This window comes from Zingiber officinale, chromosome 6A (genome assembly GCF_018446385.1).
Source record: "Zingiber officinale cultivar Zhangliang chromosome 6A, Zo_v1.1, whole genome shotgun sequence".
NCBI lineage: Eukaryota > Viridiplantae > Streptophyta > Magnoliopsida > Zingiberales > Zingiberaceae > Zingiber > Zingiber officinale.
In genome coordinates, this window is record NC_055997.1 from 24,320,894 (window position 1) to 24,333,500 (window position 12,607).

The window sequence follows — 12,607 nt, forward strand, 5'->3', positions numbered from 1 at the left end:
TAACCTCTGATTCGGACGGTTACTATTTGTCTCAAGCAAAATATGCATCTGATTTACTTTCTAGATCTGGTATCACAGATTCATCTACTGTATCTACACCATTGGACACCAATGTTAAGTTAACTCCATTTGATGGCACACTTCTTTCTAATTCTACTTTGTATCGACAACTTGTCGGTAGTCTGGTTTATCTTACAGTGACTCGCCCTGATATTGCGTATGCTGTGCACATAGTCAGTCAGTTCATGTCTGCTCCACGAACCATTCATTTTACAGCGGTTCTTCGTATCCTGCGGTATGTCAAGGGAACGCTTTTTCATGGACTCTATTTTTCTGCTCATTCCTCATTAATCCTGTCTAGATATTCTGATGCTGATTGGGCGGGCGATCCTACTGATCGTCGGTCTACAACTGGTTACTGTTTTTTTCTGGGGGACTCACTCATTTCATGGCGCAGTAAGAAGCAAACAGTCACATCTCGATCCAGTACAGAATCTGAATATCGAGCTCTTGCAGACACTACTTCAGAATTACTTTGGCTTCGTTGGTTACTTGAAGATATGGGTGTTACACACTCCTCTCCTACTAATTTGCATTGTGACAATCATAGTGCGATTCAAATTGCTCATAATGATGTCTTTCATGAACGAACTAAACACATTGAGAATGACTGTCATTTTGTTCGACAACATTTGCAACGTGGCACTTTACAACTTGTTTCTGTTTCTTCCGAAGACCAAACTGCAGATCTTTTCACTAAAGCTCATCTTCCTGGACGGTTTAATCGTTTACTTCACAAACTCAAGTTGGTTTCTGCTATTCCACCTTGAGTTTGAGGGGGAGTGTTAGTATATTAAGAAATAAGAATTGATTTAGGCTAGAATCGTGCAGAATTAATGACGCATTAACTTTCTTTCTTATTTTAGTCCTTCTTATTTTAGTCCAAATAATTGTCATTCTTATTTTAGCTTGGATGATGTAAATATATAGACATGTATATTTCGTTGTAATGGGTGTGGAAAAACTTTGTCAATTTGTTATCTGTTAACAAATACCTTGTAATTAAAGGCAAATTAAAGACTTCTAAGGTTCTTTAATTATGTTTCGTATTAATGTTTAATTGGACAGATATTAAATGAGGGGAGGAGGAAAATGAAATTTATTGATTTTTCATTTAGTAAATTTTCTTGCTCGACAACTTTTTTAAGTGGATTCCTATGAGATTAATTTGCATGTACCAAAGTGATTCAGTGAAAAGAATCATAGATTAATAATTTAAGATTTGGAAACTGATGTAAAATATGTTTTTAGAAAAATATAAAAAATCCCCTCCTTTGAAATTCTTTACCTAGACATTCTTCTAATAAAACCATTCAATTTGCCTCGGGTGTTATCGTGCAGCAGTAAAAATATTGTATTATCTTCTAAATATTCATTATTCAATTTCTAATTATAATATATTTATAGATATTTTTCCTCCAAATGAAATTTACAGTTAAGAAATAATGAGTTTTTAGGTCGCCCATCATAAGTATTTTCCCATTTATCTTAATAACCGATAGAAAATTTTCATATGACTAATCCAATCACTCTAGACTCTATATTACCCCATCTAATTAATCATAATAAAACCATTCAATTTATATTACACGCAACTATAAAAAAATTATAAAATCTTGTTGATTCCTAAGAATAATTTGATAATAGTAATCCATGTTAGTCATGCACAAATCTCTATCTTCCTGCTTCCAAACTTTTTTCTCATCAATCGAACTCAATCAGTTTTCACAGAAGAAGCTAAGAGATATTGACATTTAAGTTCATTAATATATTTCTAACCCTTACATCATGAGCTAAATATATTCACACTTATCACCATATTTGACTTTGAAGGGCACGAGTGTTGACTTTTGAAAGAAGAATACTTAGAAGCCCTAACAGAAGAGGTAACGGAAGAGGAGGTCTAGTCGTCTAGTTCAAGGATGAGGTAATTACTAAACATCAACTTAATTAAGATCATAAATGAGGTCAATTAAATAATAATTTAAATTAAAACATCAACTTCGAATGTCATCCGCCCCCTTTGAGAGGCAAAATTTCTTTATTGAGAATTTTCAAAATTGTTTTTTAATTTAATATCCAAATACTTACCGACCTAATTAATTTTCAAGATACAACATCTCCCGACTCATCGGATAAATTTATAAGTACAAATAATTTTTCATCCTTAAATTTTTATTCTTCAGAAAAAAAAAGTCTTTGAAGTACGTCTAGTTAGAATTCAAACGGTAGTTTCTATTATTTTTCAAACATCATGTAAATTTCTATTACTTTTCTTTTATTTTTCAAACCTACGTAAAGAAAAATGGTGGAAATTAAGGAATATAGGAAGATAATTTTGATGTATGGACAATGAATTGAATATAATACGAATTTTATAAAATATTTCCATGTGTGAATCTTAACATGACAATCTTTTTATTAAAAATATTTAATTAAAATTAAAATTCAGATTACTGGTTCTTCAGTCAAAGAAATATTTAGTTGACTTAGGAGGAGAATAGGGAGAGAAGTATGGATTTCAAATTTTACATGAGCATGATACGGTGATGGCTATAAATGCATGTAAGCTAAGGAAGAGAGCCACAAACAATATCATTTAAGTGAAAACAATTGTTACTTCAATTCACTGCCATGGCCATGGAAGCTAATTCCCTCTTCGCACCTTTCTCCTTCATCCCTCTCTTCCTCGGCTTCTTCATAATTTTACTGATAAAGATCAGATCAAGGAGCAGACTAGCATTAGCTCCTCTCCCACCCGGCCCGCCCAGGCTTCCCCTCATCGGAAACATTCACCAGCTCGTCGGCGGCAACCCTCACCGTATCCTTCACCAACTCGCCCGAACTTACGGCCCCCTCATCTGTCTCCGACTCGGACAGGTGGACCAAGTCGTCGCCTCGTCCATGGAGGCGGTGGAAGAGATCATCAAGCGCCATGATCTCAACTTTACTGACCGACCCACCAACTTGACCTTCTCCAGAATATTGAGCTATGGCACGCGCAACGTCGCCATGTCCCCCTACGGTGGCTACTGGAAGCAGATGAGGAAAATCTACGCCATGGAGCTGCTCAACTCCCGGCGCGTCAAGTCCTTCGCCACCATCCGCGAGGTTGTGAACCGAAAGCTCACGGCGGAGATCGCCGACAAGGCGTCTACTCAAACAGCTTTCAATCTAAGCAAGATGGTGATGTCCATGACTAATGAGCTAGTGATCAGAGCTGTGATTGGTGGCGAGTGCAAACAAAAGGCGGCATTCTTGAGCCTGGTCAAAGAGACAGTAAGCAACGTGACCAGCTTCGCGGTGGCTGATATGTACCCCTCGCTCAAATTCATGGATACTCTAACGGGGTTGACGTTCAGGTTACAGCGACTCCGTAATAAGCTCGACAAAATCTTTGAGGAAATCATCGCAGAGCGTCAAGTCTTACTGGCCTCTGAGCAAGCAGAGGAGGATCTACTTATCGATGTACTTCTCAAGCTTAAAGATGAAGGAAATCTAGAATTCCCAATCACATACGACTCCATCATGGCCGTCATCATGGTAAATGAATTATATATATATATATGACAGAATATTTATTTAATTATTAAATATCTTTCCATTGTTGATAGCTTAATTATTATCTTTAGGAAATATTCCTGGCCGGGACGGAAACAGCATCATCGGTCATTGAATGGGCTATGTCAGAGTTGATCAAGAATCCTAAGGCAATGGAGAAAGTCCAAAAGGAGATGAGGGAGGCTATGAAAGGGAAGACCAATCTCGAAGAGAGCGACATCCTCAAATTCAGTTATCTAAATTTGGTGATCAAGGAGACCATGCGGCTCCACCCTCCTGCCCCTCTGTTGGTGCCGAGAGTATGCAAGGAGACGTGCGAGGCCATGGGATATCGAGTGCCCGCCGGAGCTATAGTGCTCATCAATGCATTTGCACTGGGCAGAGATGAGCACTATTGGGGCTCTGATGCTGAGAGCTTCAAGCCTGAGAGATTTGAGGGCGGCTTGGTGGACTTCAAGGGCTTCAACTTCGAGTTCTTGCCATTTGGTGTAGGGCGAAGGATATGCCCCGGCATGACATTTGGGTTGTCGGCCGTGGAAGTTGGACTGGCTCACCTCCTCTTCCACTTTAACTGGCAGCTTCCTCGAGGCATGAAGATTGAAGATTTGGACATGATGGACGTTCCTGGGGCGAACGCATCAAGGAGATCACCTCTCGTTGTGCTTGCCAATCCAATAATTCCTCTGCCATAGTTATAATTATTTCATCTGCAAACTTAATTTGCAAACGTTTTATAGTCTTTTTATATATAATAAGAAAAAGATGCCTATCCTATGTTAAAGAGATATTTCTATACAAAATAAATTAGTAAATTATATACTAGTCATTGCTCTTTTTAACTATTCAAAGAAATTAATGTTGATAATTTATGAACTCCAATAGTTTGAAATTTAGGAAGTGATGGCTTATGAGGTTTTTCAAAATTTCTTTTATGAACAAATATGCTTCAAGAATTTGTATTAGTTGTTAGCCTATATGATCCTGTCTAAAAATTAAAAATGATGTGTTGGATAACTAGTTACGATGTTGACCAGGCAAAAACTTCTGGATTGAATCAAAAACTACAAGTTGGTGCGCAAAGCTCCCTGCACACACTTAAACGAGACAAAAGAATATCAACGCCAAAAACTAGAGAAGGGTCCCTGACAAATGCCTTCCAACACTTAAGTCAGTGTATTGCCCAAGTGAAAAGTAGAACATTAGATGAGTAGAGCGTGTGCGAGTGTAATGAAGAGTATTTTCGCCTAGCCATCGGAGATGACTCCCTTTATATATCACCTCTATAATTTCCACAATCATGATGATGACAGAGAATATCGAGTGTCAGAAGTTGTTTAATAAGGGAATATATATAGCTTGGGTGGCATATAATCACCATCCAAGGAATTTTCTGTTACTCATGTGCACCCTTTTTGTAACTAATATCACTAATGAAGCGATTGAAGAATATGTTGTCATAATATGTTAGATAATGGAAAGTGTAGAGTAACCTTTGAGGAAGGTTTTATTGGATGCTCATGTTATCATAAAGGAATATTCTATACCAAACGGTTGTTATTCTTTGACAGACTATTGTGTTTCTCTTACAATGTTGTCTCCTGAATATATCTCGGTCAGATATTTAGCTCGATCGATCATATATTAGCAGAGGATGACAAATGGAACCCTGAGTTTTGTAATGCTGGCCGGCCTTTGTGACTGCCCTGATATGTATATTGTATGATACTAGAGATCTGATGATAGAGTAAGAGAGAACCAAGTCTCTCAGGTCTTGGCGGTTCCATGATCGACCAGTCATTTGCTGGGATACTCGTTCCTAAAGAGCGGGATATTGACCCTTAAAAGGCCTGACTGGAACTATTAGCCGATCGTCCTTGTGGTTGGGGACTTATCCCTTAATGACAGCTCGAACTTTGAAAACCTAGCTCAGATATCTTCTGAGATTTGTCTTGCATGCTTTGCGGAGGCTAAAATATGGAGCATAACCTTAGTCAATTTTATGCCCGGTCACCCATATGTAGGAGGGTAGGTGAACAAACAATGAAAACCCATATACTTTTCCTGTCATATATAGTTTGTCTAGAGGTACGTTAAGTTGTGTTTTGAGTGGAAAGCTGGACTATTGAAACCTGACCGAATATATTCTTGGACGGTCTTGCTGATGCGCATAGATTATATATGTTATTTTATACTATTTGATGCACATCTATTTATATTTCATGTTTATGATCCATGTGTTTTACACCATTTTCTATTATATTTCAGCATAATTACTACTTTACATCTATAGATCAGCTCGATGCTTGTTTTAACTTTCAGGGACAGTTTGGAGCATAAAAGAATGCTAAAGACGCAAATGAAGATTAATTGAAGCAAGGAATGGAGTGCGCAACTCATCTCAGAGGCAAATTGGACCTAGCCATGCTTTAAGCCAAGGCCAAGAGAAGGTCAAGGAGTTCGTCATGCCAAATAGCACGACCAAGGAACAAGAAAAGACACTGGTTGTGCCAAATGGCACGGCTAGGAAGTGAACTCAGCACAAATGAAGACTAGCCCGTGCCTCAGAGCACGACAAGCAGCTGTCCATGCCATCTTCCAGAGTCAAATTGGGCTTGGCCGTGCCTTGAGGCATGTCCATACACTTGAAGGCCCAGTTTTGAAGAGCTGGCTATGCCAATTAGCACGGTACAGAAGAAGCAAAGCAGAGTTACTTTGCTTTGGCCGTGCCAAATGGCATGACCTGGCCGTGTTAATAGAGCCAAACTAGCTCTGGCCGTGTCTTAAGGCACGACCAAGAATCCAACAGCAAGGAAGGGGCCGTGCCATTTGGCACTACCTAGAAATTATGGCTGAGATAAATTGGCTTTGGCCGTGCCAAATGGCACGGCCAGATGCCCGAGCCATGCTCAAGCCATTCCTAGAGGCATGGCCACCCCATGACTAATCACTTCTATTTAATGGGCACTTCATCTCCTTGCTAGAGGAGGAGGATCCAAGGGTTGAAGAAGACCATCTAGGTTGAATTCTCGTATTTGGGGGCATCATCTGGACGATCCAAGGTCGTTCCACTGCTCCATCCTCGTCAGCATTCCAAGATTTACATCAAAGCTTTTCACTCGATGTTAAAGGATAAGTTTCTACTCCCCTTCCTTAGGTTTCAGAAATTTTTATGTTTTTGAGTGCTTGGGTTGTATTTCTTCCTATTATGGAGTAGATTTATACTGTTCTAGGACGTAGAAAGTAATTGTAATGTGTGGATGATGTAAACTCTATGGAATTACTAATTTCCTAGTTTGATGAAGCTTGTATATACTTGTTCTGTTTGATAAAATGCTTGCATAGAGACTTCCCCTAATGATCATGAATTTGTCTATCTAGATTGTATTTATGTATGCATAGATCTTATTTCTGACTTAGATACATTGCTGCGTGTCTATATTGGGACTATGCGTGAACCTGAATTTTCATTGATCAGATGCATAAATTGTAGTCTCTTTTGAGTGTACATTCCGATATAGCTTGGCATGACCTTAGGATACTTGTTTGAAGTTGACTATCTAAGGTAACTATCCTTCTAACGTAACCTTCTAAGGGAGGGCGATTCTATATATGGATAATTCTATCAATGGACCTAATGAGCTTCCCCTAATCATATGCTATGCAAGTGACTTATGTAATCTAGAAACATATACCTGAGGGAGACCTTGTGATAGGAGGTACTTTACTAAAATCCGGACTCTCTAAGTTACTTCTTAACTTGATGGTATACTTGGTTACTGACAGAGAAAATACTCCAATCCACCGTCGTGGGGTGAAATTCGATAAATGTTTAGACTATCCTGCAAACATACAAGCTAAGAACTAGGAATGGGCCAATTCGTAGCACAACATCCACCATTACAATGAAACCTTCATCCTAGAACATTTTCTGAACAAAGGACTTCCCCAGTTACCTTTCTTACTCATATTTTTATATTTTAATTGAAAATCTCAAATCAAACTATTATTAATTTTGTTTAGTTAAATTCGAAGTGGAGGACCAACTAGCATTTAATCTTCAATCCTCATAGGATCGACTTTTATAAATTTTATTACTTGATGACAATCGTGCATTTGTGGTACATCACATCAAATTTTTGACGCCATTGTTGGGGATTGAGTATTTTAAATCTAGTTCATTTACATCAGAATTTGTCTAGACAATTCTTTAATTCTTTATTCTTTATTCATTCTCCTTTATTCTTGCACTTTCATTCTCTATCCCTTATTCTTTCATTCATTATTCTATATGCCTTATTTCTCATCTTTGCATGATATTTTCTTTTCTGTATTTTATTTTCTTTCCTACTTTCTTTCTTGTTATTTTCCTTAATTTTGTTACTTATTGTCTATCTGTTTCTAACGCATTCCCTTTCAGATAGACATGGACGTCTTGAAGGAGAAGCTATTTTCCCTAATTCATATATTCAACTAAAATACAAAAGTGAATTCTTATATTATTTTTTATGATATTTGTTTTGCAACAGGTCATGAGGAGAATACTTGTTCATCACTATTTGATCATTCCTTGTGGGGTTCCCTCCCCAACTACAATCAGTGGTCGGAACAAGGTTATTGTGAGGCTTGTAAAGTAACGGGTCATTCCATGGCAACTTGTTAATGATAAATAATACGGTGAAATCATTGGAAGAACTTGAAAGTAAGTTCAATGAAATTGCCTATTCAAATTCGCATTCTCAAATATCCAACTAGAGGAACCCCAAATTTTTTTTGAAGATAATCAATAAGAAGGAAGGCAGAATTATTTTGGCCCGATAATGGAAGTTCAACCATCATCTCAAGAAGATAGATTGGAAAAGATGGCAGAAGAAATTTTGGCCAGTCAAGCTCAAATGCTTGTGGATATGAAGTAAATGATTGAGAGCAACAATGTAGACTCATCTTACACTAAAACGCCAACTCTATTCTCAACTTGGGAGGACTGCCAGATGAGCATTACAAATGAATATGAGCTTGAGGAACAAGATATAGAAGCTTCTTCCCTCACATTGGAAGATATATTATGGAAAATGTGGGAAAGCTTCAAAGCCTCCCAAGTTCAATCAAATGAGATGAATGAGGATAATAATGTAAATGAGCTTGGGGCAAATGAAATAGAGAATCTGACAGAGGTGTGCTCTGCTCTAATTCCAATACCTTATATTGTTAATAATCAAGTGGAGCCTTCCCTTTGTCCTGCCATTGATGAAGTTGTGGAAGGAAGTGTAGGAGCAATGCCCCAAGCATCATTTCCTTGGTTCACACAATAATTTGATTTTATAAATGATGCAAGACCAGATATGTATGATGAGGGTAATGTAGGGAATTATGCAATAGATACAAAGTCTCAAGAATCATTTCCTTCAGTAATACCCATGCTTAATGATTTAATTTTTTCTTTAATTGGTAGTAGTATACTTTTATTTAATATATCTAATGCTACTAACCATTTCTTTGTTGAGCATGTTGGTTGCAGGGAACATGTTGCAAAGGATTCACATAGACGATTTCATGATGAACTTTTGAAGGAAGGCATATTAATTAAGAAAAATTTTAGAACCTTATGTAGGAAGGTTCTAAAATATCTGACACCACGAAGGTCAAGATTTAAGTTTGATGGCTATGATAAGGGGTTGAGCTTAGGACCTAAAACAAGTGCTTTTTGGGAGGCAACCCAAGTTTCTTTCTTGTTATTATTTCAATTTATTTTCTTTTATCTTTTCTTAACCCAATCCCTTTATTTAGTTTTTCTTGTTCATACTTCTTTTTTAGGATATATTTTTTAGGAGGCTTGAGGATAATGGAGTAATTTCAGAACTTGATTGACCCATTAACTTGGCACGTCTCACTTGGTAACTCCTGTAACCTTAACCTTCTTTTATATTTGACTTTATTTTCATTGGGACAATGAAAAATTCAAGTCTTGGGGGATGCATACTTAGATGCATATATGTTGGGTTATAGTGTAGATTTTGATAATAAAATTTAGATTTAGGTCATAATAAAATTTTGAGGTATTTTGAGTTGCATTACCCACACTATTACTGCTGACTTGTCTGAAAGTAAACTTCTAGCGCGATCATTATCTAGAGGTCATGAGTTACACTTTTTAGTGCTAGTATATTTAGTGATTTATTTTTCTATCTCTAGTGAATCAAAATGAGCATAGCCTTTGTTTGATAACAATTTTTTTTGCACATTTTCGTTTAGAATCATGTTGTTAGGTAATTAGTGTTAATATGTTTGGTGATCTACTTTTCTCTATCTTCAATAGCAGGACATGAACATGGTATTTCATTGAAAGGATTTATTCTAGTCTAGTTTAAGGATCTCTTTACACTTTGCCTTATTTTGATAGTTGAAGGTTCTAAAAATAGGTATGATTTATTAGACTTAATGAGTACTTGAATGCCCATAGTGTTTTCTTAACTATATCTTGGTCATTAGATTGATGGTCGAATCATTAAAGCTCATTTGGAAAAATAAAAATCCCACCAGTTACATTGTTACAAATGTATAATTGAAGAAAAAATATATTAAAATGAAAAATAAGTTTTTGAAATAAGGGATTGAAAAGTTTATTGTAGTGAGTGAAAACTAGTTGTTTATTCCTTTGAAACCAAGTTAGGTTACTGGAGAAATAAATACTAGATTTCTTTTGATATCAAGCACATTCTTTAGACCTTGGGTAGATTTAGGAAAGATGAACCAAGTAGTGTTTACTGCTGGGAATAACAGGAAAAGATGGTTCAATGACTACTTGACTAAGATTAGGAATTGATACTTGAGAAATTTAGGTCACGATTTGCACTGAGCACGGAGAACTTATTCTTAGGCTAAGTTAAATCCATTTATGATCATGCTCATTATTGAAATTATTTGATAGAGTTAAATTGATTCACCAAGGATTATTACGCACTTACTCCTACATATGCTTCTAAACTGCAGCATTTTGTTTGAATGCTTTCTTGTAGATCATTCTTGATTATGCTCATTAGTTTCATTAGTTTAATGGAACTGAATAGAGTCGCTAAGGATACATATTATTAGCTCATGAACCTAGATTGTAGAGTTTGCTTGAGGACAATCAAAGATTTAAGTTTGGGGGTGTGATGCACGTAGATTATATATGTTATTTTGCACTATTTAATGCACACCTACTTATATTTCATGTTTATGATCTATGTGTTTTGCAACCTTTTCTATCATATTTTAGTATAATTACTACTTCATATCCAGAGATCTGCTCAGTGCTTATTTTAACTTTCAGGAGTAGTTTGGAGTGGAAAAGAACGCTAAAGATGCAAATGAAGATTAATTGAAGCAAGGAATAGAGTGCGCAACTCATCTCAGGGGCAAATTGGACCTGGTCATGCTTTAAGCCATGACCAAGAGAAGCTCAAAGATTTGGCTGTGCCAAATAGCACGACCAAGGAACAAGAAAAGACACTGGCCATGCCAAATGGCATGACCAGGAAGTGGACTCAACACAAATGAAGACTAGGTCATTCCTCAGAGCATGACCAGAAGTTGTCCATGCCATCTTCTAGAGTCACATTGGGATTGGCCGTGCCTTGAGGCACGACCATACACTTGAAGGTGCAGTTTTGAAGAGCTGGCTGTACAAATTGGCATGACCCATAAGAAGCAAAGCAGCGTTGCTCTTCTTTGTCCATGCAAAATGACACGGCCTGGCCGTGAGGATAGAGCCAAACTGGCTCTGGTCGTGCCTTAATACACTGTCAAAAATCCAACAGTAGGGAAGGGGCCGTGCCATTTGGCATGACCAAGCAATTATGGCTGAGACAAATTAGCTCTAGTCGTGCTAAATGGCACGACCAGATGCCCAAGCCATGTTCAGATCGTTCCTAGAGGCATGGCCACCTTGTGCCTCACTTCTATTTAATGGGTACTTCATATCTTTGTTAGGGGCGGAGGATCCAAGGACAGAAGAAGACCATCTAGGTTGAATTCTCGCATCCGAGGATATCACTTGGATGATCCAAGGTCATTCCACTGCTCTATCTTCGTCAGCATTCCAAGAGTTACATCCAAGCTCTTCACTCGCACTACAAGAAAAACCCTCATAGACATCGGTGGAACAACAACGGTTTTAAGTAAAAACCGATGTCTTTGAGTATTTTACACCGTTTTTTTTCAAAAATCGGTGTCTATGAGTGCAGATTTTTGCTCATAGACATCGATTTTTTTAGCCAATGTCTATGAGAGTCTTTTTTCATTAATAGACACCGATTTTAACCACGGTTTTTAAAACCCGGTATCTATGAACCAAAATTCTGGCAGACTTTTTTAGCGTGCTTTCTTTTGGGCTTCTCCTCGCCCACCATAAATCAAAACCCTAATCCTCCGCATCCTCCTTTTAGGAGTTACCATTTGAAAGAAGAGTAATGGATCTCTCGACGGTGATGTGAACAGCGGTAGTCGTCGGCGCTGTCACGGTCTACTGCGATTTGGGGAGTATCAGAGCAACAACACAATAAGAAGGTTGAGGTGACCATAGAGGAGGTATGTGAACACATTGCACTCAGATGTGCTCAACCATCTTCTCACATACTCTCCCCTCTCCGTCAAGGTATTCTCCCCAAACCCTTCAATCCTCTCCGTGTGCCTCATTTTCTCTCGATCTCACGGTGATGTTTTTGATGTAGGTCGAGCGGGTATGGTCCGGATCCAAGAACACTTGATACTCCGACCGCTTAACTCTCTCAATCCCCTTTTGCCTTGACTACATCAAATGTGAGAATAATCGAAGATCCCCCTGTTTGAGTTATTGTCGTTCTTTTTTTTTTTTGCCCTAATTGGAATCGGATTCCTTTCAGGGGATGTGATCTACAACGTGCTCCACCCGTCACTAGCACCGGATGTCATCTTTTCGCTGGAGGACGATGACTTTGATCCCTTAGGCGATATAGCAAGGGAGGGGGAA

The 12,607-nt window shown here is 37.8% G+C and overlaps 1 protein-coding gene across 1 annotated transcript; it reads left to right on the forward strand.

The window, feature by feature from the left end:
• The first annotated feature begins 2,628 nt into the window (after positions 1-2,628).
• On the forward strand, positions 2,629-4,443 carry LOC121996141 (alpha-humulene 10-hydroxylase-like). Its single transcript, XM_042549983.1, has 2 exons — positions 2,629-3,603; positions 3,693-4,443. Exons 1-2 carry the CDS (start codon positions 2,695-2,697, stop codon positions 4,311-4,313), a joined length of 1,530 nt encoding a protein of 509 aa, XP_042405917.1. The 5' UTR covers positions 2,629-2,694; the 3' UTR covers positions 4,314-4,443.
• The last annotated feature ends 8,164 nt before the right edge of the window (positions 4,444-12,607 follow it).